This window comes from Cydia splendana, chromosome 5 (assembly GCF_910591565.1).
Source record: "Cydia splendana chromosome 5, ilCydSple1.2, whole genome shotgun sequence".
Lineage (NCBI taxonomy): Eukaryota > Metazoa > Arthropoda > Insecta > Lepidoptera > Tortricidae > Cydia > Cydia splendana.
This window is the reverse complement of record NC_085964.1, coordinates 8,138,287-8,166,137: the sequence shown is the minus strand read 5'-3', so window position 1 is coordinate 8,166,137 and position 27,851 is coordinate 8,138,287. Positions and strand designations below refer to the sequence as shown.

The 27,851-nt window shown below is 39.3% G+C and overlaps 1 protein-coding gene across 2 annotated transcripts in view; it reads right to left on the bottom strand.

Annotated features, from left to right (window-relative positions):
• Positions 1 to 2,313: 2,313 nt before the first annotated feature.
• LOC134791094 (uncharacterized) overlaps positions 2,314 to 27,851 on the bottom strand; it is a 37,975-nt gene continuing 12,437 nt past the window's right edge. For both annotated transcript variants that reach the window (XM_063762124.1, XM_063762125.1), the window contains exons 2-6: positions 9,668 to 9,819; positions 8,423 to 8,642; positions 4,062 to 4,335; positions 3,313 to 3,506; positions 2,314 to 2,918 (exon numbers count right to left, since the gene is read on the bottom strand). In XM_063762124.1, coding sequence (XP_063618194.1) covers positions 2,650 to 2,918; positions 3,313 to 3,506; positions 4,062 to 4,335; positions 8,423 to 8,642; positions 9,668 to 9,819 — 1,109 coding nt within the window. In that variant the 3' untranslated portion in view covers positions 2,314 to 2,649. The remainder of the gene's footprint in view (positions 2,919 to 3,312; positions 3,507 to 4,061; positions 4,336 to 8,422; positions 8,643 to 9,667; positions 9,820 to 27,851) is intronic.

The window sequence follows — 27,851 nt, the reverse complement described above, 5'->3', positions numbered from 1 at the left end:
ATATTTTGGGGTTAAGATGGTATAAATCGTCTATTTCTTATCAATAATATATTTCGGTTGCTATTGAAGATAAGCGGCATTGAGGTTCAATGACCTCAGATATTCCATAAGGTAATGCGTCGGGTATTGGCATTTTTCAGCAAACCAATGGCTGATTTACTGCATGCGACCAAACCAAATGAAGATTATTCTAGTTAAGAAAGACTTGACGAGAGTAACTTTGGTATAATAGCAGTCTACTTGGATTTGTGATGTCGGTCTATGTACGGTTATAATATTTGCGAGGCGCCCCAACCAGAACTGAAATTATCAAATTAGTTTTGCAGAATGCTAATACAGTTCTCTACCAAACTTCTTTTCCCGTATTGACTAGTTTTTTTGGGAATTTTCAATCTTTTTTCCATAAGGTACCTTTTCTACTAAACTCTGAGACGACATTACTAGGCTTATAACTAACGTATAACAAAAATAAAAACAGGTAAACAAACGTTACGCATTAAGGTTTCAGATCACACAATAAAAAAAAATTGAGCATTTTTTCACCTCTTTACAAAACATTTAATATCTCCGAAACTAGAAACCCTCATAAGGTACCTTTTCCCGTGGAACGTCACATATAAATTTAAATCTTTTAGCACTGACAATTTAGAGTCTCTTCAAACACGTAGAGAAATTAGAGATCAAATTTTTTTGTTCAAAATCTTACATGGCCTTATTGATTCACCTAATCTTTTATCTAAAATTTCAATTCGCTGTCCTAATCGGCGAACTCGCTCCACAAACCTTTTTGCAATTGACTTTGGGCGCACTACATATGCAAGAAATAGCTTTTTAGCTAGAGCGTGTAGAACTTATAATGAAAAATTTTCTGATATTGATATATTTCATTTATCATTACAACAGTTTGTTTCTGCAATAAAAAGTACAGTTAATGGTAAAAATAATATCCATTAGTAATTATGTTACATCATACTTTCCAATGTTCGCATGTTGTTTTTATGTGTGTTATTACATCAATTCAAGTTAGGTATTCGAGTTATGCATGTTGTAAATAAATTCTATTAATGTTAAAGTAGGTTTAAGTTTGAATTGTTTTAATGTTAGATTCTGAGCAACATAACTGTTATTATTCATTAGTGGAAACTGTGTGGCTTGTGAATGTGTTATCTGATTTACTATATGTGTTGTTTTTGCCTGTTTGTTTCCCAAAGGTTTAAATAAATAAATAAATAAATAAATTTAGCTATCCGATTCAGCCAACATCAACCATACAATATTAGCACTGTGCATCTTCTGTCTACGACTTTAGGCGTTCAAGGGGTTAAATAGGTAGAAGGTAAGCGTTATTTTAGAAGTAACAGCAGATCACGCACTTATTATAATACATAATTATTTTTATTTGGTTAAGCACATGAGAGATGTGTAAACTGAGTTTTTACTCAGTATCTGGCAGTAGCTGAGCGAGCTCTTAAAGTGATTTAAATATCTAGGTACTGGCCTAGTTTTTTTTACTAACTGTATCTTCTATTATATTAGCAACGAGAGAAAACTACTAGAGTAAATTCTAGTTCTATACACATAGCTTGGGTATGGTGACAGCTCATCTTATCATCTCAATATAATTTATGCCAATTTACCTGAAAGGTTATAAATTGTATGTAGATGACAGTTGTCACCGTACCCAAGCTGTATGAAAAGTACTAGTCTTCCTAAAACAGGTACTTTTAGACCAGTGGTGGGCAAAGTACGGCCCGCGGGCCATCTGCGGCCCGCGAATGGATTTTATCCGGCCCGCCGCCGGTCTTATGAAATAATTAGTATGTGGCATTGACCCACGATTATCAACTTATCACAAATCAAAATAAATTTTGGCTACAATTCTAGCCCTCCACTTAAATTTTCTTAACTTTCTGGCCCCCCATGAAGAAAGTTTGCCCACCACTGTTTTAGACGAACCATTAAATATTTGTTTGAACTATTCGTGATTCTATCCCGATTCCATATTTATAAATGTAGCAAGCCCCTTATGGACAAGCATCCATTAGCCCATTTTCAGGTCGCACCAATCTTATCAACTTATACCTAGGTAAGTCGTGCAGCATCACATTTGGGCATAAGTATTTATCGTTACGAATAGGTACCTTAAGCGCCTACGGCAATCATATGCCTTTTGAGGGTTCCGTACCCATAGGGTAAAAACGGGACCCTACTAGTAAGACTCCGCTGTCCGTGTGTCTGTCTGTCCGTCGGTCTGTCACCAGGCTGTATCTCATGAACCGTGATAGTTTCACGGTAAATTAATTGAGTAAATTTTCACGGATGTATTTCTGTTGCCGCTATAACAACAAATACTAAAAAGTACGGAACCCTCGGTGGGCGAGTCCGACTCGCACTTGTCCGGTTTTTTATATATACCTAACGTCACAATCTATTGATATGTACCTACGTATTTTTTTAATTTCAAACCAATAGTAAAATACTCGGCTAGGTTACCGCGGTTGAGCACTAACTGTCCCGACAAGGATTAAACCTAACGGCACCGTTTGTCCCGTCTCTCGTATTCCCACAAATGTCCGTTAGACAATAAAAACTAAGTATGATTACCTAGCTACAATCTAGATCAAAACACACTGTAATACGAACACAAGATTAAGCCTCAGATGTGTTATCGCCCTCGCATGGTTTCTTGACGTAATCGTCGTCTTTTTCTGATAATGTGATAGAGTAAATAGATGTGCCGTCAGAGAATCTGTCTCTGTTTCTCCTACCGAAGATGCTGCTGCGAGACAAGGTAGACACAGTTGAGATGGACACGTTGTCGCCGTCCGTCCGCGGAACCATTTTCCAAATCAGGAGTCCGATGCCGCCGAATGCGGCTACCACCAAGAACATGACCAGAGACACTTCGCCGAACATACCTGGAAGGTAAGTCATGTTAATGTTACACCGAATTATCGTAATAATCTTAAGATTACGTAAGTACCAAATGTTTATTTGTAGTTATAGTTGAATTTTTTAAGCTGACCGTTTAGGGCTATGAGAGCTCATAAGTTTGGTCAGCTTAAAAGAATTCAACTATACTTGTAATTTTGTTTTGTAATACGGGTACGAGCCATCCTTAAAAAAAGTCTAACTGCCAATCTTATTGATGCTAGCCCTGGTTTCTGTCAGTACCTTATGCACATGTAAATTACTCATAGGAAAGGGAAAGGATTACGTTATCACACTTCCGTGTTTTTTATGTAAGTATTAAACCTTGCTAGTTTTTTATCAATTAGTGTTTTGGTCTAACGAAATATTAAATGTACTCACTTGGTTCGCTCTCCTGCTTCCTCGCTTCGAGTCTAAGCGGCTGCAGCTCGTTATAATCGTCGTCGTCGTAGGGCTCCACGGAGCCCGGGTGGGGCTTCGTGTGCAGCAGCACGTCGCCGGGGTTGGCCTTGGGCAGGTTAATGCCGGCACGGACGGTCAGGGTCTCTGGCTTGTATGTGCAGAGTACCAGGAAACTGGAAAATAAGGTAAAATAGTTCAAACTAATTAAGCCTGTAAGTATGGCATTAGTAACATTCTCTTTCCTTTTGTGTTTTGTATATTTGTAGCTTCGTGTAATGTTCCTGGTCCTTAGCTTGGATACAAAACACTGTGCAGGGCAGCCGCACAGCGTAGAGCGTTCTGGAGTACCAAATGGCCGACGACCGTCTGAACGCCCTAGGTACACCTGAAGAGACGAAGTGCACAAAGACCTTAGCGAACTCGGCGTCGTCGACTGGACAGAAACGGCTTTGGGAAGAGAAGCATGACGGTCTTTGGTGTCGAAGGCCAAGATCCACTTCGGGTCGCTGCGCCACAGCAGTAAGTAACACTGCCTGAAGCTTTTGGACACATTCATTATTGACAGCCTTTATTGGAGTATTTCGCGGCCCTAATTGTCCTCTAACGGTTTACCTACGTCTCGTGCTTCTGGTTTCCTGCGCGATGAAGTAGGTTGAATGAAACCTTAGCATGTAAAACTGCAGGATATAAAAATCTTGAGCAAAGTTAGTTACTTAGTTTGTGCTTACCGTCTTGTGCTATGCGTAAGTATCGGGAGGTTCTCTTGCACAATGACATAGGTAGCGACCGTAGTGTCATTGACCTCAGAGCCACACTCATCATGATGGAACCGCAGGATGTAAGCATCCTGGGCGCTATTGGGGTTGCCCTGCAGCGAGCAGCGCTCGGCGGCTCCGCTGCCGCCGTCCGCGGCTTCCACGGCGATGCGCCCGCCGAAGTACGGCCCAGTGGACACTTCTACTTCGCTAGCGTGAGGTAAGCATTGAGTCGCTCGAGCTGAAACTGTAATACCCCACAACTGAGTATATTGGCCTTAATCCCACTGGTGTAGAAGGCATAAATAAATAAATAAATGCATGGTAGTATTATTCATAATATTCATATTTTTTCGAAATGTCAGTCACTCATACACAGTGGCGTAGCTAGGGGGAGGGCGGCGGGGGCGGCCCGCCCCGGGTGTCACCCCCCTGGGGACCGTTAATACCAGTAGTGCCATCTATAAAAAATCGTAAAACTGGCAGACTACACAACAGCCATATGTAACAATAATAGGTATATAGGTGTGTGCTCGTAAGTTTTTTTTTTCATTCCGGACCATTGTACCATATCACTCGGATATTTTTTTCAGCCTACACACTATCAGTCGATCGGGGGTTCCCCCAAACTGTTTGTGTGTGTTGTTTTTATTTTCAAATTTCGCTGTAACAGTTTTGCTAGTTCATGGGATGGAATTCCCCGAATCCGAATATAGCGATTGCGCGTCACCTGTGGACTTGGTTGGGGGATCCCCCTTGTTCCCGACCTAATTTCTTTCAACATTTCTTTCGTGGACTGGACGTGTGTTTGACTGATTGGTGCAAAGTATTTGTTATTAAAGTATTAAACGACTATTGTTATTATAAAAGACTTAATATAGTTAATTTTGAAAAAAAAACAAGGTAAGTGAAGTGAATACCTACTTTATTCATTCATTTAGAGTTTATATCGTAATTTAGAAAAATCTTTAAATAATTTTAATCGATATTATAGCGGTTGTTTAAAATGAGTTAAAATGACGTCTTTGAGGTTTCCTAGTTCCTAGATGTAAATATACTTTAGTTTAGGTACACTACGTACAGTCGACGTCAAATATATGTTTACATTTTTTGCCTTATTACAAAGGAGTAAGGTGCGAAAGTGTAAACATATTTTTGACGTCCACTGTACAGTCCGTACATAACATATTTCATTTCTACAATAATTATAGTCAATAAAGGTCATATTATGGAAGTTAAAAATAAATATTTGCTGTTTCTTTTAATTTGAAAGTTTAAAATATTGATTTATGATAAAAAGTAATTGTTACGTATTTTATATAAAATACGTTATTAGCCGAGCTCATTAGCGTTACTAGTACGTGAAGTGTATTTATTCACCACCACAATTTGTTAATTAAATCAATGTATTGCGTACTAATTAAAACATTTTTTTAGAATACCCAGAAAGAAATATGCATCGGGGATTACATACTTCGAAAAGAAAAAGCGGGTTTCAGCAGAGAAAAATTAAAAAGGCTAAAATGGATGAACTTCAGAGCATGTCTGGTTCTATCTTTAAATACGTAACAAAAGTAGAAGACGGACTAGTTCCAGATAAAGTGCAAGATTCTGATGATTCTTCTGCTGAAGAAATTTACTCAGATAATATGAACCTTCCAGAAGAACCAGATCACAAGAAGACGCAGACTCAGATAGCAATAACAACATCGATGGAACTATTGGAACTCAATACTTGAGAGATGTCTCACATTGGAGTTTACCCGTTCCCGATAATGATCGCATTGCGATAATAAAAAAGGGAAGTGAATATTTCCAGAACAAAGAAGGGCCGTTTACTACTGTATCTCGACATGGCTCAAAGATAAAATGTGATAGTCGTCATCTTTCAACGGAACGGTTTTATAAAGTGATGCCTAGTGGTGAAAAAATTCTGCGGTCATGGATGGTTTATTCTCTCGTATCAAAAAACTTGTACTGTTTTTGCTGTCGTTTATTTGCGGTCACTAACACAGATGCAACATTTACAACTGGATTTCAGAAGTGGTGGAAGCTAAATCCCAAATTATCGAACCATGAGACCTCATGTGAACATATAGAAAATTTCGAAAAGTGGAAAACTTTGGAAATGCGATTAAAATCGCATACGACGATAGATGACGCAGCCTTGCAAGTAATGAATACGGAAAAGCAGAAATGGAAAAATCTGTTATCTAGGTTATTGGATATAACTTTGTTTCTGGCTAAACAAAACCTGGCATTCCGTGGACATGATGAGGGACAAGGCTCTTCAAATAAAGGTAATTTCTTAGAGCTAGTCAAATTACTGTCAAAATATGATGCAGTATTGAAGGAACATATCTTGTATTTGGAGCAGGAAAAATCACCTAAAGTGACATATTTATCGCCAGAAATACAAAATGAGTTCATAAATGTTTAGCCAATCATGTGAAATGTCAGCTTGTAAACGAAATTAAATCGGCTAAATATTTTGGGATCATGTTTGATAGCACACCTGACGTTTCACATGTCGATCAAATGTCTGAAGTGATTCGTTACGTGAAAGTTGATAGTAGAAAAGTAGAAGTCAAAGAAGTATTCCTTGGATTTTTTCCTTTGCATGGAAAAAAAGCAGCTGATTTAAGTGGAGAAATACTTAAAAAACTTGAAGATGATGGTTTGGACATTATGATGTGTCGTTCTCAAGGTTATGATAATGCAGCAGTTATGAGTGGCATACATGGGGGAGTGCAAGCTATTATAAAAGAAAAAAACAGCAAAGCAATTTTTGTTGGTTGTATAGATCATTCAATTAATTTATGTGGCCAACATTCGTTCGCACAAAATGTGACTTGTGTTACATTTTTCGGAACAATAGAGGCAATATACAACTTTTTTTCTGCTTCCACTAGCCGCTGGGAAGTGCTCCTCAAACACAGCAAAGCATCTGTTAAAAGACTTTCAACAAGACGCTGGAGTGCTCATTATGCTGCTGTGAAAGCATTAGCTGAAAATTATGATGCGATTATTTCTGCACTTGAAGAACTATGTGACCAACAGCAAGCTAATTTAGACACCAGAGGAGCTGCACAAAACCTTATACCTGCTGTGTGCAATTTCTCATTTCTTTGCTATCTTTTCTTTTGGAATGATGTGCTAAGGGAAGTGAACAATGCTCAGACTACATTACAAAGTAAAGGCTTAAGTGTTGATCAAATAGCTATAAAACTAGAAGCACTTCGTCTTTTCATTGAAGAGAGACGGATGCATGTTGCAGAAGAGGCAATAGATTTTGCTGTACAAAAATCGGAAGAATATGACATTCCAACGGAACGACGACTTCGTCGCAAAAAACTCATGCCCGGTGAGGTCCACCGATGCTGGACTTACACTTAGAGAGAAACTTCACAAGGACATGTTGGATTCTCTCGACAAATTCAATATTGAACTCCGAACAAAATCAAAGTCCATGCAAGATGTGGCTGCATTGTTTGAGGTTGTGCGGCCAACGACTTTGCTTTTGGCAAACACCGAAAAGTTGAAATTGGCTATATCGAAATTTACTGTCCTTTACGGTAATGAGGTATCAGAAACAGAACTCCTCTTAGAGATACCAAGACTGAGGAGATATTTAAAAGCGGCCAATGTAACGTTGTCTAATTGGGGTGCTCAGGACTATTTAAAATTCATCGTAGAGTGGGATTTTACAGAAACTCTTCCTAATCTAATGGTTGCACTGAAGTTATTTGTAACAATTTGCGTTTCAGTTGCTTCATGTGAAAGGAGCTTCAGTAAATTAAAACTAATAAAAAATTATTTACGGGCCACAATGACCGAAACCAGGTTAAATAATCTTGATGGGATTCTTACAATCGAACACCAACCAACACAAAACATCAATTTTGAAGACGTGATTTCGGAGTTCGCTACTGTTAAAACTCGAAGAAAGAAATTTTAATTTTATACCCAAAAAAATTGTAATAAAACATATTTTTTTTTATTTTATTTTTTAGTTTTAATACATTTTTGGGGTGACATCTAAAATATCCGCCCCGGGTGCCACCCATGCTAGCTTGCTAGCTACGCCACTGCTCATACATTATACATTTTAAATTAATAATAAATACATAGAAGCTTTTTTTTCCTAAGTACAGACATTTATTTTTCTTTTTTCGTTATTTTTACGCGTATTTCGACAAACACATCGAACAAAATAATGGTCCTTCGAGCCGGATATATGACATAAACATTGAGCCATAATTACAAGTACGTTGTATTACGCAGTTTATTATAGGTACCTACACAATAACACAATGCCCATAGGCATAACTCACATCCTTTTGTCGGCACGATGATGATTTTGGATCCGATGGAGTGCGGGTCGGCGAGGTCGCGCGCGTCGCGCCTGACCGGGCGCACCTCGAACGAGTAGGTGGTCGCCATGCGCAGGCCCGTGACGCGCGTGCTGTACGCGCGTCCGCGCCGCGGCGCCGCCGCCGGTGTCGTCGATGATTCACTGGTGCGTGCTTTGTCATCTTCTATGTTTTCGACGACCTGTAGTAAGAATAATGATGGCTTAGCTTAGTTCCTCGGGAGCTTTACTCGAAGCAAGATATTACATAGACATTTCTGCTTAGTAACAAATTCAAATTGCAATCTTCTAAAAAGTTAGATATCGTTATCGTACCCAACAAAATCCTGCCGTCGTTGTCATGCTACCAGTAGTACCTACTAATACAGCTAAGCGACCCAAGGCCTAAGGAAGTAAAATCTCTAAAACTTCCATAAATATTTATAGATAACATAAATACCTAAACCACTAGGTAAGTTTATTTTATTATTCGCGCATTTATGACAGTCGCACTCTGCTTACGAAGTCTGGCTGGCATAACAGCATTTAACATCCTCAACCGCCTTCTCCATAATGAGCCCGACGTAATCGCAATAAAATACCGTGCCTAAGGTTTTTATACTTCACACTGCACTTTCAGCCTTACAAAGAAAATTCTACTTTAACCTATTCACCATATATTTTAATCCTCCTTGCATGTAGGTAGTTAACTGCTAGAAAAATCGTAAGTTCTTGCATTTATGTGTCCTGTGTAAATATGATTAGTTGTCATGCCGAACAATTTACCGTTCGCTTTGTGCATTCCGCGCGAGTATATATTATATTTAAGTAGACTATTAAACAGTCACAATCATTTAAGAACTAAATTATAAGTACGAGTAGAGCAAACATTTTAGCTAGGTAGAGCTCTTTACGGTCGAATAAGCCGAATAGCTAATAATTGAACTTTAGAACTTGTTAACCCAATCTATTACGGGGTATTCAATCCAATACCTACACAACGCTTGCTGTAGTTAATAATATAGAGTACTATGGCAACAGCTCTCCCGTACAGCTCTAGAGTATACTCGCACCAGGCTTGCAGCTCGCAGTAGTTAACCTGGAAGAATTAGTGTAATACCATTTGAGAAATGGGCCCCAGGGGTTTGGGTTTGTCCTCCACAGTTCTCCCGTACACCCATGGAGCACACGACAGCAATCCTTATTGCAAAAACTTGGAACTGGATACCTTAGTCCGGCAGCGGTACTGGCCCCAGGCCTGCAGTTCGCAGTAGTTGACCTGGAAAGCCAGGAGCTTGGGCTGGTCCTCTTCAGCTCGCCCGTACTCCCATCGGAGCCGCACGTCGCGAAAGTCTGGCTCGCCGATCAAGTGTAGTACTTCTGAAACAGCACATAGAGTTTAGAAACTTCGTGTTTTACGGAAGTGAGACGTTACTTGGTAACTTACAAGATACTCTTAACTAGTATAAGTAATAGTAGGCAGTGTTTAGTCAACAGTATCTTGCACGTCGCGTCTATAGTGTAATATTGGTACTAGGTGTTTAGTATTAATGGTTTACTAACGAATGGGCCAAAAACGTTTCCCAAAGTATCACATCCCAAACTATGTTTCCCAAAAAAATGTTTGGCAAAACAACTTATCGCAATTTTTCAGTTAGCAATAGTCTTTTTTGGCAAGTTATTGTGTAGCAAATAATTACTTGGACAAGTTTCATTTTACCAAGTATTATTTAGTCAAATAAGCATAACATATTGCATGGCATACAAATTACATACCAATAGATATTTTTATTTTTGCTTTTATTTGAAATACTTAATCCCGACCTTGGTATTTTTATAATTTTGGTTATGTTTTACGCATACGGATGTGATTAGCTGAACCATAAACATTATAATTTTTAAGAAAAAAAAAAAGATTTCTATGGGGGCCGGTGAAAGATTATTGCAGATGGTGCACTAGAAAAGGAGGTAAAACCACCCACTTTTCTGGTAGCATTTCGCGTCTGTAACTTCTGTAAGGCTCGCAGTTCTAACCTAACCTAACCCACTTAACGGCTTTTTTGGGATATAATATTAGCCAATAAAAACGTTTGCTAAATATTTTTTTGTCCTAACAACATTTGACAAAGTAAAATCATGCCAAGTGATAATTTGACCAAATAAATTATATGCGAAGTGTAACTTTGCTAAAGGTTCCTTTGGGAAATGAAACTATTGCGATAAGTTTCTTGGGAAGTGAAATTTGGCGAAAGGTATTTGGCCCAAACGAAAGTACACCAGTATTAATTGTTAAGGATAATGTGACTTTCTTTATCAATATAAGATTTTTCTTGAGCTACTCAGTTTGTAAAAATGATTATAGTAGTTATGCATAAATGCTCAATTTTACAACAGCTTTCTACTTTTAAATAGAGCCACACAATACGCAAAGGTCCATCATTAAACTTGATACGAGCGCAAGCAGCCAAAGTTCACAAGTTCGGCTGTGTCATTTTTAGTAATCACAATACTGTAATAATTTACGCTCTCTTCCTTTATTATCGTAATGAAAAGTCATTATTCCCTTTTAATTAGTGCGTCGATATTTTCTCATGGCGCCACGCCACGCTTGGATGGTCGTCTATTGGATGACTTGGATGAGCAACTCCGCTCGTACCATTGACCTAATGCCTTGTTCACTGGTCCGTCTTCAAAGTCTAGATAATTTACGGGTTGTAAAACAAGAACTTGAAACCTTTCTCTTCAAATCGTCCCTAAGCTCTGTAACTTTTAAATTATTCTGGTATTTTTTTTTCTGTAAGTTATGTCTCGCCTTGATTGGTAATTTTACCTGTTAGGTAAATAGCAGTTTACCTCATAAGATCTGCTATAAAACAAAACAACCGCAAAGTACAAGTAGGGTACCTACATAAAAGTGGTTATTTGTAATAGGAGCGGGTATCTGATATACAAAGCAAGCGCAGTCCATGCGCCAATCGATGGCCGCAGGCGTCGCCCGGCGCGCCCGCGAGCCTGGCCACCTGACAGTAATGAGAAATTTATCTATGTGGGACAATGGAGTGCTCCATTACACGCTGTATAACTAATTACAAGTCAATACCGCTTTCACACAAACTTAACAAATTTATTAATGCGTAAATATGCCCTGAACGAATTTGTTTATGCTGAATAGGTTCACGCACGTAATTTATGTTTGGTAATACTCTGTTGCTATTTAAATGTTGACAATATGATTAACTTAAACTTAAATGGAGCTGGACGGGACATGTTGCCAGGCCGAATGATGGCAGGTGGGCCAAAATGTTAACGGAATAGCGGCCGATTTCAGACGAAAGAAGTGCCTGGCGTTCGTTGGCTCGTTGGGTGGACAACATTCGGAAGATTGCGGGTCACTTCTGGATGAGATTGGCTCAGGACCGGGGTAATTGGCGTTCTCGAAGAGAGGTCTTTTGCTCAGTGGGCCATAATTTAAAAGGCTGATATGATGATGATGATAATGAATATATTTAACAAACAATTACATTAAAAATAAATCAAAAGAGTCACACCGAAGCTTCATGTTTGTGTAGGTTCTTTTCACTGACCAAAACACGTCGACTGTTGATGACGGTGCATTTTTGTAATTCACCAACTTTTGGATACGTTGCGCCAACTTGAAATAAGCACTCGAAAACTTCGAAAGTTGTTCGTTTTTGTGAAAACGATTTCAACAAATCTTGTTTGGGGCAATTGGTGGTGAATAGGGACGTGATACTTTTTTGGAGACACTTCCAATGACATTTCGTTTATTTTTTATTATAAAAGCGGACCCTACAAAGTATTGTGTTAAAATGAAGGTAAATTGGTGTCGATACTCGATAATAGGTAGGTACCGTACCGACGGCGGCAGCGCCGCGTGAAGTTACTTGAAAACCATAGGGCCTATGGAACCACGAAAATCAAAGTCATAAAGCTACATGTTCAATTTTTTTATAAGTAGATACATAGGTAAACTCCCCGTAAGAGTTTGAAAGGAATAGGTACGTACTTATACCTATGGTTTCCAAGTAAATATGTAGTCCTATTATACGTATTTCTATTAAGTCGATAATTTTACTTCAAATACTTTCCGCACGTGAGGCTGATAGTAATGATTCGCAACGCAAATAAAAAATACAAAACTAATATGATGCTCCGTCATTTCCTTTATAAATACATTATAAAGTACCAACCAATAAGTTAGGCGATAACTGTTCGTAATGTTTAAAGCGAGAATTTAGAATTCAGAGGTTTGGCAAATTAAATAGACAGGTAGGTATCTACATTATTCTCCACTAATGAGTTTTTATAGTTTCGTTCATCAGGTGCCGGATACAAAGCTTTACTTGGACGTTTTTTTAATGGTTTAAATTAATGTGTTCTCAGGATTTCAAGAAAATCCAGAACTTGTAGGTTATTCCTATTGGTAGATTCATAAGAGCTGGCGTGGGATTTGTACTAAACTACCAACATTCTCATATAAAATAGAGAATTGGGTCAAACACAAAACTGTGTTCGCGTCTTTCCTGTAGATATACACAAGAGTTAAGGGCTATAAAGGTTAATTTTCTTATTTAACCCTTATCCACGTCAAAAGGTACTCCTTTTATTTAGAGAAGTATGATAAAATCATTACCTACATGCCCACAAGCTGTTAACTATTGCCCACAGGAGAGAAAAATGTACAGTTCGCGCGAACACACTATTAGTTTTCTCTCCTGTGGGCAATAGTTAACAGCTTAGTGGGCATGTAGGTACCTAATGATTTTATCATAGTTTTCTAATTAAAAGGAGTACCTTTGCACGTGGATAAGGGTTAAATAAGAAAATTAACCTTTATAGCCCTTAACTTTTGTGTATGTCTACAGGAAAGACGCGAACACAGTTTTCTGTTTGACCCAATTACTTAAGTGAATTACTCTATAAGTACTCAGAATCACGATGATTGTACTATGATAAAAAAAAGTGTTAGCTACGTGAAATTATGCTCGTAAAATTACCTAATCTATGCGACTTCGCAAAGTAGGTAGCTGTAAATGTACCTAACTGTCTAACACTGGTCTAACACAACACAACACTCATCTCACGCTGTAAAAGTGCACATAGCAGCTCTACATTTTATTTGCCTGTCACATGTCGCAACATATTGGTTCTGAGAATTTAAGTATGAGTGAAAGTGGAAGTGCCGCGCTCCGGACTGTCTTATGTTATTGTCGTTAGTCATATTGATTGATAGTCATTGTCGTGTCAGAGGAGACTATATAAAAGTTTCGCGGTAATTTCAGCATCACGATTCCATGACTTTAACAAATGGTTGTTTTGTTCTTAAATACATAACCCACAGACATTTATTGCGGTTTTTTCGCCCACCGAAGGCCTACAGTTGGTAGTAACAAAAGTTAACACTTATAGTTTTAGTGTTTAATAGCTTTGCTCGCAATAACGCGCGTTTTCCCAGAGATAATATATCGATATAAGATTCGAGGGTGAAATACAGCTAGATCGATATTTAACCCCCGAAACCCCCCTTAAAGAAATTTCATCGATCTCTTTAGAGCCGTTACCGAGATCCCCCAAATATATACTTACAAGAATTGCTCGTTTAAAAAAGGTATAAATAAGATAGGCTAACATTTGACAACTTTGTTCATGCGCGAACTTCGCACCCTGTTATCCATTAGCAGTACGGCGCCAAACAGTCAATTACGCCCATTTTCATACCGTTTTTAGGGTTCCGTACCCAAAGGGTAAAACGGGACCCTATTACTAAGACTTCGCTGTCCGTCCGTCCGTCCGTCCGTCCGTCCGTCCGTCCGTCTGTCACCAGGCTGTATCTCACGAACCGTGATAGCTAGACAGTTGAAATTTTCACAGATGATGTATTTCTGTTGCCGCTATAACAACAAATACTAAAAACAGAATAAAATAAAGATTTAAATGGGGCTCCCATACAACAAACGTGATTTTTGACCAAAGTTAAGCAACGTCGGGAGTGGTCAGTATTTGGATGGGTGACCGTTTTTTTTTTTGCTTTTTTTTTGTTTTTTTTTTTGCATTATGGTACGGAACCCTTCGTGCGCGAGTCCGACTCGCACTTGCCCGGTTTTTTAATAAAAAAGGAGATACCGGAACGGCACGAGGTCTCAAGCTTTTTACCGCAGCGCGCATTTGAGCGGATGCCGCCGCGAGACCGAACGGTGTGCGGTGTAACATACTGTTCGAGTACCGCTATAATTTTCATTTGGTATATCGAATTTATATGGACTACCCAATAATGTCAGTCGGGTCATAGTGGTCATACTCAACAATAGTCGTTGCATTGTTCTGATAGGAATCGTTAATAACGTACATACTTATCAATATCCAAAAATGGCAGCAAATATATTTTTACAGTACATATGGTCCTATTTTCGTGCGTAAGTATGTCAAAAGTTTAAAGGGCCATATGTACTGTAAAACGTTGTACGATACACGTAATTTCCTCGAATTTCGAATAGGTAATTTCCTCTTTTCCGCACTTGTATCGTAAATAACTATTTCTCATCAAACAACTATTTTCTCTGATCGGTATTTAACCCTTTAACAGACATGATAGAAAAATCCACAGCTAAAGCCTCATTGCTATTTCAATAGTCCTAAAAATTCAACATCAGCGGTACTGGATTCGTACCGCCAGTTTATATGGCAGGCAGGTTCAGTTATGTAGGTACTGGGTAGTGGGTATAGGTATGTCATTTATTGTTATGATGTGGATGTGAGTGTAGTACTCATTATTATGATGTTTCCGTATGATTCAGCCAGCACCACGGTTGGGTGACGGCGGCAGATTTGAAACAGTAACATAGATGGTGTGACGGATGCGCAGGCTCGGGCCGCATGACCCGCCGCCGGACCATAACGACCATTGTTGTCGTGTCGGTATGCCTCGATCGCTACACTTTATAGGCAAATGGGCAATGTAATTATTCACAACACTGTTAATACACAACACATGCCATATCTCCTTCGACTAGGTATACTTAACAACATTTGACATTTTAGCGGGCCGTAATTTCAGGTTTTAGGTTAGGTTTCGTTCATGTCGTCTCGGATATGGGTGAATATGGTATCGATGCATTCAGTGTAATGCCCTGAACACAAATATATGAGATGACAAGCGCGAAAGTGGTGGGGGTAGTTGCTGTGGCGTCATAAAGTCTGCAGTACAAACTTTTTTTTAGTTTCTTTTAAACATACCATGTGGGGTACCAAATGAAAGGGCTTTGTGAGTAGATCACAAATATATAACATACTGTAACATTTTCAATACTTGGTCTAACAAATTATTAGAATACGTTCAAAAATTTCACAATCCACTATTGACTTTCAAGTGCTCTAGATAAAGAAAAAAAAAACACAATACCCCCCCTCCATTTTTTTAATTAGACGGCGCGATTTTTGACATATGAGGTGTGGTTGAATTCGTCAGAATTGTGGTAGTGACATAGGCTACATACATTTTGAGAATGGCGCCCGCTAATATAAAAATGGAGGGGGGATTGTTTTTTTTTTTCCTTACTATAGCAATATGGGTACCAAATGAAAGCTAGTAAAAATACCATTTCAAAAATATATGTCAAACTGTCGGGCCTTTTGTTTGTTTTAATAATAGTTGCAGTTTAATGTAACAGAAAATTATACTTTTTTCAACTTGATGTACTTTTCTTATTTTTTGATATATCTGGTTAATTATTTAACCAGATATATCAAATTTTTTAACATTATATAGATATTACATATTCACAGTCTTTTTAAAATTTATTTTTTAACATTATATAGATATTACATATTCACAGTCACTTGGTATGCATTTTGGACGAATCCATTCAGCCATTTTCAATTTAGAGCAGTTAGAAGTCAACTGTGGATTGTGAAATTTTTGAACGTTTTCTAATAATTAGTTAAACCAAGTATTGTTAATATTATAGTATGTTATATATTTGTAATCTACTCACAAAGCCCTTTCATTGGGTACCCCACATAGTATGTTTAAAAAAAATATATAAAAGTTTGTACTGCCGACTTTATGACGTCACAGCAACTGCCCCCACCACTTTCGCGCTTGTCATCTCATATATTTGTATTCAGGGCATTACACTGAATGCGTCGATACCATATTCATCCATATCCGAGACAACATGAGCGAAAATCGATTTCTAGAAGACTTTTCTTTCGTTGGCCGGGCCACTATTTAGATATATATGTAAAGCATCTAAGGTATTCCGCGACGCTTGCAAAAAAATGATATCGGGACTTTGAAATCGTAGGTAGGTACTTAAAGTACGTGTTGTGACTTATCAAACGTCTCAAACTGAGCCCTAGCTGAAAAAGCTAAAATTAGCTTTTATACAACTCGACTAATTTAGCCTACTAATCCTAATTCCTAATGTACAACACACCGCTTGTTCATTTGACTGTATGTATGTACCTATTGTACCTACACGCATTCGCACGTGAATTATCTTCTATAAGTAGGTACAAAGCTTTGTTTGTAACCATTTTGTACAACACAATCGTAATAACATAACATAACCTTTAATAGCCGCGACGTACACAGCATAGGTATAGGTCCATGATATATGTACGTGACCTTAAACATGCGCGACAAGCCCTACAATTACCGCACAACCCATTTCGCAGGACTCCGTTGTTCCCTGAGTGAACTATATAAAGCACCATTATCATATGACAATTATTCCCACGCCTTACGGGACTTACGGAAACTTGAAGTCATCGCAGGTCACCGCAATTGTCATGATCCTCGCTATAATAATAAAGAACTACAAAGTTAACCGATGATCACGACACAAGAAATAACACTATCTGGCGGTACGATGATTTGAATATTTTGAATGAATGTACAAGTTTAAAATATTGGATTCTAACTTTGGAATCTTTAGCTCGAGTTTATTTAATATGTAGGTACTTACAGTATTTAGGGCTAATATCAGATGAACATTTTAGATTGGGCTGGTGGAGTGAAAAAAGTTCATGTTATATTAGTTCGGCGTTAGGGCATTATGATTGATATAGACATTTTATATCATGGTACCTACTTAAAGTATGTAAAGTCATTGGTACGACTGGTACGAGGCGTAGCGTATAGCTTGATCTATAACGACCACTGGAAGCCGGTTACCAGCTATCTACAGCGCACAAAAGCTATTCATTCAAAATGCGTATACAAGCAGGGAACTGTCATCAAAACAAAAACACCATCCGACCATTCGGTAACGGTAGTTAGAACACTGCCACACACAAATTGTATCGTTACGCGACCTACGTTTTAACGGGCCGGTTTTCCAGGAAAATTCTGGCCTCTACGTGCATAAGTAATACATATTAGCAATGCTTCAACCTGTCACGTACGTTAACGGTGTTGTGGGGATGTAGGTTTGAGTACACTATTACTTTTTAAGGAATTCGGTACAATCATCAAACAATCGGTACCTAGGTATTTTCAAGTTATTCCAAGGCTCATTACAATTTTTGTTTACTTGTTAATTTAGGTAGGTGGATAAGTGTTTTTTTTTGTCAGAAGTGGAGGTAATCCTCATTGGATATTGCCAGCCCAGTTTGCCAGAAACCGGTAGGTAAGTGATGCATTAAAACAGGCCGACTAACATTGAACGGTCGCACTGCATTTTGGGCTCAAACGATGTTCATTTATCACAACAGGCGAGCTTCTTTTATTTATCTCGGCATGCAGCTGAAGTGTAATTGAATCAGCTTTACGTGAGTTCGTTGCAAGAATTTAGGCTTAGTTGACGGTCCCTACTGCCTAACAACTTGTCGCCGACACAAAAGATGTAAATCCACGGCGCATTGTTACGCTGTAGAGCGCTGGCCGTGCGTGGATAATCACCGTTTTTTCCGCATTCAATTAAAAGTGACCTACTGCGGCCCGAGAGAACAAAATTGAGATTTATCTAGTTTATCAACGATTTTGACGCGAGGGAAGCCCTCTTCAGAGGTCTTCATCAGTCAATAACGGATGTCGGCAACTGTCAGTTTTGGATTGTAATCAGCGTCATTAGCGCGATAATGATAGCCGCTTCTTTTCATGATGCCTATTAACGTTGAGTTTAATAACAGAGATATTAGATGTTAAAGCTTTGAGCAGTAGTTTTGTTGTTTAATGTTACGTTTATTATTATTACTCTTGATTCGGTTTTAATTCACTTCGTTTACAGAATAACGATACACGTGTACGTTTTCACAGTAATTAAAGCAATGTAATAAAGTGTATGTAAATATGTATAAAATGAACTCGGCATGTCGGTTGCTCTATCCGTAAGTAATAGCTTTATTTTATAACCACAAGATCGGGCTACCACTGAGAGCCGACGATAGTCGAACGCCATCAATAAATAGCTGTAACGGCTATCGAGCGCCAATAAAATGACTAACCGTTTATGGTTGTGCAAGTCAAGTCGATAAAGCTCGCGAATCTTGCCATGCCCCGGCCGCCGCGGCCACATAAGTATGTCCCGAACATAAACGCCAAAATAAATAGATAGTTACCGCCATATACTCGCCTATCCGGGCACCTCTGAACGGTAATTTAGCGTGGGTACACTCCATAATCGAATATGGCAAAATCAAAATACGGCCACAGCGCCGTTATCGATATGCCGCCGGGGCGATAGTCCCAGAAGTTGACGATAAATAACGTGAAGAAGTAGGTGGAATGGTTTATGGGTGCATAGAGCGGATAAACGTTCGTTTTAGCGCGTCGCGGAAGCTGATGGGTCGACGAGTCGGCGACCCGCGCGACACGGTCAGGATCGCTCCTACTGCCCTACCTGCGCGTCCATTCCATACTGCGGGCCTATTACGCCTACTGGTTTTGTGTAGGCAGCACCTATGCATCCGTGTAAGGCAACGGTATCTTAAAATGTTGCTTTTACATAATTAAACAGTCGCTCCTTTGAGAATATTCAGTATCTACTTCTATCAATAAATAATAACGCCTTTCCTCGAGGAGTTTACCTAACCTAGACCTTTTCTAAATAAATAGGTATTTACACTTTCAATCAGATTTACACGGACATGATTTTCCACTAGCAGTCTGAAAAAAAAAACAACATGCTGACAAGCATGTCACTCTTATTTGCTCGACTAATACTTACCTTAGTTACGAAAGTAAATCAACTTGCTTTCAAGCATTTAGCGCACCATCTCCAGCGGAGCAAGACATCGCGACAAAGCACTGGTTAACACGACTTACAAGTTGTCAATAGTCACGCGCCACGCCTAAACGTAATTATCTACTAATTAAACCATTCGTCTAGTCATAAGCGCTAGTGAAAGCAAAGTTTCACACGTGGCCCATATAATGAGCAAAACAAGAGCAAAACGGCTCGAGTGTTTTGGTTTGTGCGACATTGACATCTCACTAGTGTCAGTCAGTTGTAATGGCAGCTTTAATGAAGTTGTCTCTTTGCGGTTGTGGTGGTATTAGGGCCGTGGTTGGAGGGCTTCGATGCACGGCGCCTGTGGCGTTACACTTGTGACCATTAGCGTTTCCGAATGCCCTCGCCAACTGTTATGTTTCTGCCCGACGGATTATCATAGAATCGCTAGTCCTTGAGGATAAAATATCTTCAAATTTAATACAAATTAAAATTATAGCATTAGGTACATACCCCAATGATCTTCAACCATATACCTACACCTTCAACCTACCATGGCATGGGTACCTTCTTGCAAACCATCGTTGATGTGTTTACAAATAAGCAATCTCTCTCTCCGTGCTGTAAAAAGTAAAATATTTTTCTACAAAAGCACTGCTTAGGTACCTATCTTAAGTCCAATTGCAAGGTTGCCAACAATCTTCATGCGTTATAAATTATAATCTATTTTAGATTTTCGCATTTAGGCTGCGTTTCCACCAGAGATGAGCGAGGATGCTAGCTACTACACGCTGAGCAATAAAACAAATGAAGTGATTCTATTGGTTTTTCAAAAACACATCCCTCGCTACGCAACCTTGCACATCTCTGGTGGAAACGCAGCCTGAGCCCAGTTAGTACTCGTACCTAAAGACTCTGCCTCTCTGCCTAATAGTGTAACTAATACAAATACAAATGTATTATTTAGGAAATAAAATTATAACAATATTACATTTATGGTGGCCACCACACTAGGCATAGCCTGTCCTGTGGTGGACATAATACGGACGACACAAGTAATAAGTGTAATAACAATAACAATAATACGTAGGGCGTAGGGATGTGACGACCCCATCGCCCGCTGGTTTTACCAGTGCAATCAGTCAACGCAGGGCAGCTTGTGGCGAGCTGTTGGGGATTAGCGACCTCACGTACCCGAGTGCTCCTGGAGAGTTCTGTTACCCGCAAGGAAGGTGGGTGGGACAGGATTCTCTGCCTCTGGCTTGCCTTAGCCGGCCGGCCAGAGTGGAGTCGTTAGAGCTATAAGCTCCAGGGGTGGAAGTGAAATATCCATAAGACGCGAGTTGGCACCGTGGCTGTTAACAGCCACTGGGTAGAAAGCGGCGCACACCTCTCGACACCCCTGAGCCGCTCACACCGGTGTTGCCCTTGAGCCATCCTAGATGTCGCTTTTTGTGGGGGCCCATCTTGTGAGGGCGAGTCACCGTCTGCCGGAAATAAAATTGCATACCGTTTTATTAGGCAGGCGTCCGGTTTTTTACCCCATAGCTCAGTTCTTAGTCCATCGCTTTCACCCAATAACCTAGTTCATTTTAGATTCCATTTACTCTCAATAGTCCTTACACCCTGGCGGGTGCTGCCTCTGCGTGCGTCCCATGACACTGGCAAGGGCAGCCTCCGCTCGGTGTACCCCTTACATTTCATTAAAGTGTCAAAAGGGCCTCTACGTGTTGGCTTCGGCTCCGCGCACGCCTCCCAAAGGTCCGGAACACCATTGTTCCGTGATGGGAAAGACATACAAACAATAATACAATGAGGCTTGAAGGAAAAAAAGGAAACAATTATTTAGTTGAAAAACTAAACATTTAGTTTTAAATTCTACTAGACTGCGAATAATTGAGAAATGACGGTGCACTATGCGTCTATATAGTCTAGCTATGCGTGCGCAACCCAAATGACACGGTTTAAAAACAATTGACGACTGCCAAAAGGTTACAGACTTCAAGCACGTTTTACACTAAGTAGGTAACTTGGCCGGCAAAACATCTTTTGTTCATATGAAATTGTCGTTTTATAATTATGTTGCACGGTAGGTGTGCCAGGTATTTACTCAGAACTGCTATTTATTCCATTCTACACACCTACAACTACTTACATATTCACAAAACAATTAAACTACCTTTTTCATTTACGAACTTTCCCTAATTTATGAAAGAAATACATTATGCATATCAGCAAAACCGCTAAGTACCGATCGACGATATATCTACTTAAGGCAGAACAAAATGGACAAGGAGAACGTCGTTTTTGCTTCAGTTTACCGCAGTAGACACGGGTAATCCATCATAGTGCAAATGGGCTAACTGCCGAGCTGGATAACTGCGCCTGCGCGCCCCGGGCTGCCAGCACTTCCCATTTGTCCCATAAAATTGAGAAAATTATAAGATATAAAGTTCAAATTTGTATAAAAAGTAACGGTGTCATAGGAATGGAACCCTGTGGCCCTGGCCGCGGACCGGACTTCAGTCTACTTGTCTTGCGGGCTCTAATACTCTACTAGATAGAATCCTAGCGCGCTACAAAGTCTACAAACATCAAAAAAAGTCACAGAATTATATAGAAAAACTTGTAAACGTCCATTATACGACCCAATTTCGCTCTCGCTGCATGCATGTTAGACCTGTGTCGATATTTCATGATTTCATGAACACAGTTAATTACCCACATTCGCAACCAGCACACTATGTAATTGTAAAAGAATATCCCGATTCGTTCCGAACATTTGGCCATTGTTCGCGACCTAGTTACAATTGCTCCCCAGATTCGGTAACGACCACGCCAAATCGGTCCATGTCATGTAAACAATGAAAAAGATAGTCGATAACGGTGACAGCATGAATGTGGTAGTGATGTTGTATAGTATTTTCATTGTGCAGTTAATTTGGCCGAAGCAGTTTAGAGATTGTGAGATTAGACCTGCAGATGGCTCGTTCCCGCTGTGACTGCGATCCGTGACACAGATAGCACTAAATTAACGTTTCCTGCCAGCTAGGCTGTGTTCCCACTGTGTTCCTATGTACTGACCTATTACTTATTAAGGTGTATATAGACATTTGTAAGTTAACTACCTACAATTAAAAAGTTTTAAAACCTTTACTAGGTAGGTTGAGTAGGTGGGACTATTTTCTGATTTAAAATAAAACATGCTAATAATACCTACTTTAATGCTAAAAACTAATTGACCATTGACAGCTATTATTTGTTTGTTGACCAATTTGTATTAGGAAGGTATAATATCGTAAATAAATATTTTTCCAAGGCTGAACGAAAATGACCGAGGTTTTTTGACGTATCGTGAATCGAACTACATATGTAGTTGAACTTATGGCAATTGAAGTGAAGACTACGCGTATATACTGACTGAAATTAGTGTACGAGTACCTAACGACCACCGTTACCGCGCTTGCATCCCATCGGATGCCACCTAATTAGTAAAAAAAAGTGCATGGCAAAGTAACACGCATTACCGCGGTAGCTGTCGTGGATTACATGAGAGCCGTTACAGATAATTTAGTGCGATGTGGGAAAAGTGTGAAATATCGATAGTTTGCGGTGAGCGCGCATTGTTACGGTGGTAATCGCGGCGAGTAGGTAACCAAGCAGCCCTTTCTAACGGGATGGTAGGTTTTCAACAATTGTGCCATAAAAGTCCAACATATTAAATATTTTTAATTTTACGCCAATGCCTCTAAGTCAAAGACTAGGTAAACGAGGCAACTATTTATTTAGTCCATATTTTATTACGAAATGAATCTGATGTCAAAGAACATTACTTAAGATTATGCAGAAAATTATGGTTCTAATTTAATTTCAACTTTAGTACGACGAAGACTAACATAAACTGGTAGGTATTATTATTTTATTTACTATGCATACGCCTCCTATTAATAACGTTTACCCTCCGGAAACTAAATGTACATTACAATGTACATATTCGTGCAATCTAATTTGAACCTTTCATGAACCAAATAAAGTAGCATTTCTTTTGTCCCATTGCTTTTTAAAACAAACGAAATTCGTTCTAATTTACTTATTGAATAAGGTTCAAATAAACAATTTTAAAACTTTGTATGGCGGGTCTTACGAGTTTAAATGAAAAACTCTGGAAATTTTATCTCGTCACCACGGCTGGTACGGTTAAGGTGCAGTAGGTTCGGCCAGCGGAGTTTTTGAAAAATCGTAGCGCTTTTTTAGATCACAATACGGTTGCCAAAAAATTAATTAGAATTCTTGAAGCCTTTATCTAGTTAGTGACTTCATCGATTCGAAATTTCTTGACTTTCGTACGATAGAAAAAAAACACGATTACGAACATTTATGTAGGTCTAAAACGCACCTTTAAAATTTGTAACAATATTTGCACAAAAGCTAAAAATATGAAATTGGCTTCTAAAAATGCGTAATTTTTACAAATAATTAAATTTAAAAAACATCATATTCGCGATCCCGGGCACGCACAGCTCACGCACGCTCACTCACGCTCAGCTCAGGCAGAGTGAGAGAAGAACCCGAACCTGGGCCTTAACCTACTTAACAGTTACCTATTAAATTTAAAAGTTATACATTTTCAAGATGATAAAAAAGAGATCGTCGTGTTCATAATCATAAGCCGAGCAGAAAGGAATCAGCGCGTGCACCACTCCGGAGCGGAAGACATCTTTACTAAGTGTCATCGCAACACTCCGTAACTTACGCTCACTTATAGCTGGTTTGTTAGTGCTTAGTGCACACCGTTGTATGGGGACCTTGCACTTTGAGAACAGATTATTTACGTAAAAGATATTTTTTTGCTGTGGGCTACCGTTTACGAGTTATTTACGAAAACTAAAAAAATAAACGATTGTAGAACAAATTATAAGTAACCTTCCCACCTTCATATGAGATCACTCTGACCCCCCGATTAATATTATTTTTTATCTCCCATTTATCAACAGATTTGTATAATAAACCATATATTTTTTTAAACGTAATAAGTGTAGCTTTACGACTATATTTTTTTATTTCAGATTCCTACAACGCTTTTAAAAAAAATTGGTAATTATAAAAAAATCTAAAATACAATTTTTAGTCTTTTCTACTTTATGTTTTTTTTTTGTTAGTAAGTGCATTGTTTTTGTTCTAAAAATAGATTCCTCATCCTTAATTTATCCGAAAATGATATATCACATGCCCTAATAGGTATAGTTTTAGAGAAATGTTGCTCCAAGTGAAGCGCGGCAGCGTCGAACTTCCCCCCCTCCCCCCACTACATGAGAGGTGGCTCTCGACGGCTCCCGGTCTGTATCTGCTCAAGACCAGCTAAGAATCAACTGTGCCAAGTTTCAGCGCATAATAGTCTCAAAATGCAAGGTGTCGTGCACTAACAAACCAGCTATTAGTATTAAACAACTACTCGTACAGTTTATACTACTTCGGTTTCAACTGTACGAGTAGGTACGTTAATTTACTTGTACGGAACAGCTACGTCGATAAAAATGTTATAAACCTATTTAATATTCCAAAATAAAGCGTAATGATTCACTTTTTCCACAAAAAGTGCCTGATTTAAAACCTCATGCTTATTTCTACGGAGTTCTTTGAAGGTAATATACTACCCTACCCTTTACTAATATGTGTGATAAATTGACAATGCATATCCGTCGTTATGATGGGAAGCCATGTCACCCAATTCCGAGCAAACGAGCGTGCGGCAAGCGTAGCGGCTCCCGTTGGTAAAGCACGGCCAAGTCGAAGTATATCTACTTATATCTTTAGCCCAGGATTGGTGTTACAGCGTTTACTATTGCATTTTTTTTCCAGCATTTAAGTACCAGACCATTTGGCACAAATATCATCCATAGCAAATAGCAACATCTAGTTACACTTCATGGGCTTGCTTCCCCATTATATCCTTAGACCAGGAAAAGCCATTTCCATGCTTTTGTTATCGACATAATTTGTGGCCGCACCAGGGTAGTACTTTTACAGTTTATTCAATAAGTTACGAACATGATGGCTGGCGTGTATAGGAGAGTCGCAAATGCGATTTTTTCGCGTTATTCTCGGCACATCCAGTACCTAATATTCATCTCCGTTTCGTTCATCTTCGCAGCTTCTACTGGTGCCACTCAATTATGCAGTGTTCTCTCCGATTCTGAAAAGTCGTTACGAATCTTGAGGTCAGATCAGATCACATTGGTTCGAACAAGAACTGCTCTCTCTCGGCCGCGCATTGGGAATAAATATTCAGAGCTCCCGTTACCGATTACCTATCTGCATGCATAGCAAGCTATCAGACGTATTCTTGCAGATTCTGTTAGGCTGTCATCCTGGGAACGGAGTTATAAAGGTAATTGAACAGGCAAGATTAGTTAACCTAGTGGGAAGTTTCAAGTCCAGTGCTGGGAGCGTCCTCAGCAGTGCGCAGTGCCGCCTTAGACGTACGATACAAATACTTGTACATTTATCAAAACTATCCCCCTTTCGAAGTTATCCCAATGCACCAAAATAGGAATGTTACACTTATTAGGGCGAGCGAAGCGAGCCCTATCACTATTCGACAATCTATGCATTCTTGTGGTACACTTTACGGAAAAACTACTGCACTGTTAGGTTTGAGATTTAACATAGTAATTCAAATTCATGTCTAGATGTGTTATCAAACATAAATATATCATTTTATAAACTTAAAAAAATAAAATAAAGGAATAACACTTTGTATTACTACTAACGCCATCTGTTGGAGAAGTGATGAAATTAACATTCGTGCTAATGTTAAGTAATTATTTGTTTTTCTGACAGATGGCGTTTACGCCATTATCAACGATGAATACAAAAGTGGATTAAAATTTTGGATTCGGACCCACTTCGCTTCGCTTGGTTTGATTCCCAATTTAGCAATTAAGTTTCTGTGAATATACCTACTAGAACAATCAATTTTGGCGTATATTCACTGCGGAGGTCAATTTACTCGTATGTTTTGTGACGCTGATGAACTAATCAGTCATGTTGTGTTAGAGTCAGACCAAGAATAGTCTGCAGCGGATTTGATAGCCCACGCAGTGAAAGTGTTATTTTAAACGTCAAACTTCTATGAAATTATGACGTATAAATGACACTTGCACTGCGTGGGCTATCAAATCCGCTGCAGACTTTTTTTGGTTCGACTCTAGCAAACTTAAATCGGGTATTTTCAGTTCGAGAAACAGTTTGTGTTACTATTGCTTGGAACTGCTAAAATTATAAATAAAGATAACATTGATATAGAATATTAAGTCAGTGAAAGATAAGCATATTAATACAAACTTAGTGATTTAGGGCTTAGGGCCGATACAGACGGACTAGAACCCGACTGCAACTTGTATAGGAACTGCACGCCGACTGCACGCCAATTGCAACGTCGGCGTGAAGTTCAACAAAATGACCCAGAACCCTGGCAGTACCTAGTGGAACTCAGGTTTGGTGCAACAAAGGCACATTACGTTTTGGTCATCCGACTCATCTTGATGAGCACTTAGGAGAGTAGTACCCAAGATAGAGCTGATGCTGAACCCTGGTAGTACATAGTGGAGCTCGGGTTTGGTGCAACATATATAGACACACGCTGTTTTGGATATCCCACTCGTCATGATGATCACTGGGTAGACCAATACCCAAGATAGCTGATGCTGAACCCTGACAGTACCTAGTGGAGCTCGGGTTTTAACAACATAGGCACACGCTGTTTTGGTCATCCGACTCGTCTTGATGAGCACTTAGGAGAGTAGTACCCAAGAAAAAGCTGATGCTGAACCCTGGATGTACCTATTGGAACTCAGGTTTGGTGCAACATAGGCACACGCTGTTTTGGTCATGCAACTCGTCTTGATGAGTACTTAGGAAAGTATAGTACCCAAGATAGAGCTGATGCTGAACTCTGGCTGTACCTAGTGGAACTCAGGTTTGGTGCAACACAGGCGCGCGCTATTTTAGTCACTCGACACGTCTTGATGAGCACTTGGAAGAGCACAGTACCCAAGATAGAGCTGATGCTGAACCTTGGCTGTACTTAGTGGAACTCAGGTTTGATGCAACATAGACACACGCTGTTTTGGACATCTGACTCGTCATGATGAGCACTTTGGAGAGCAGTACCCAAGATAGAGCTGATGCTGAACCCTGGCAGTACCTAGTGGAACTCAG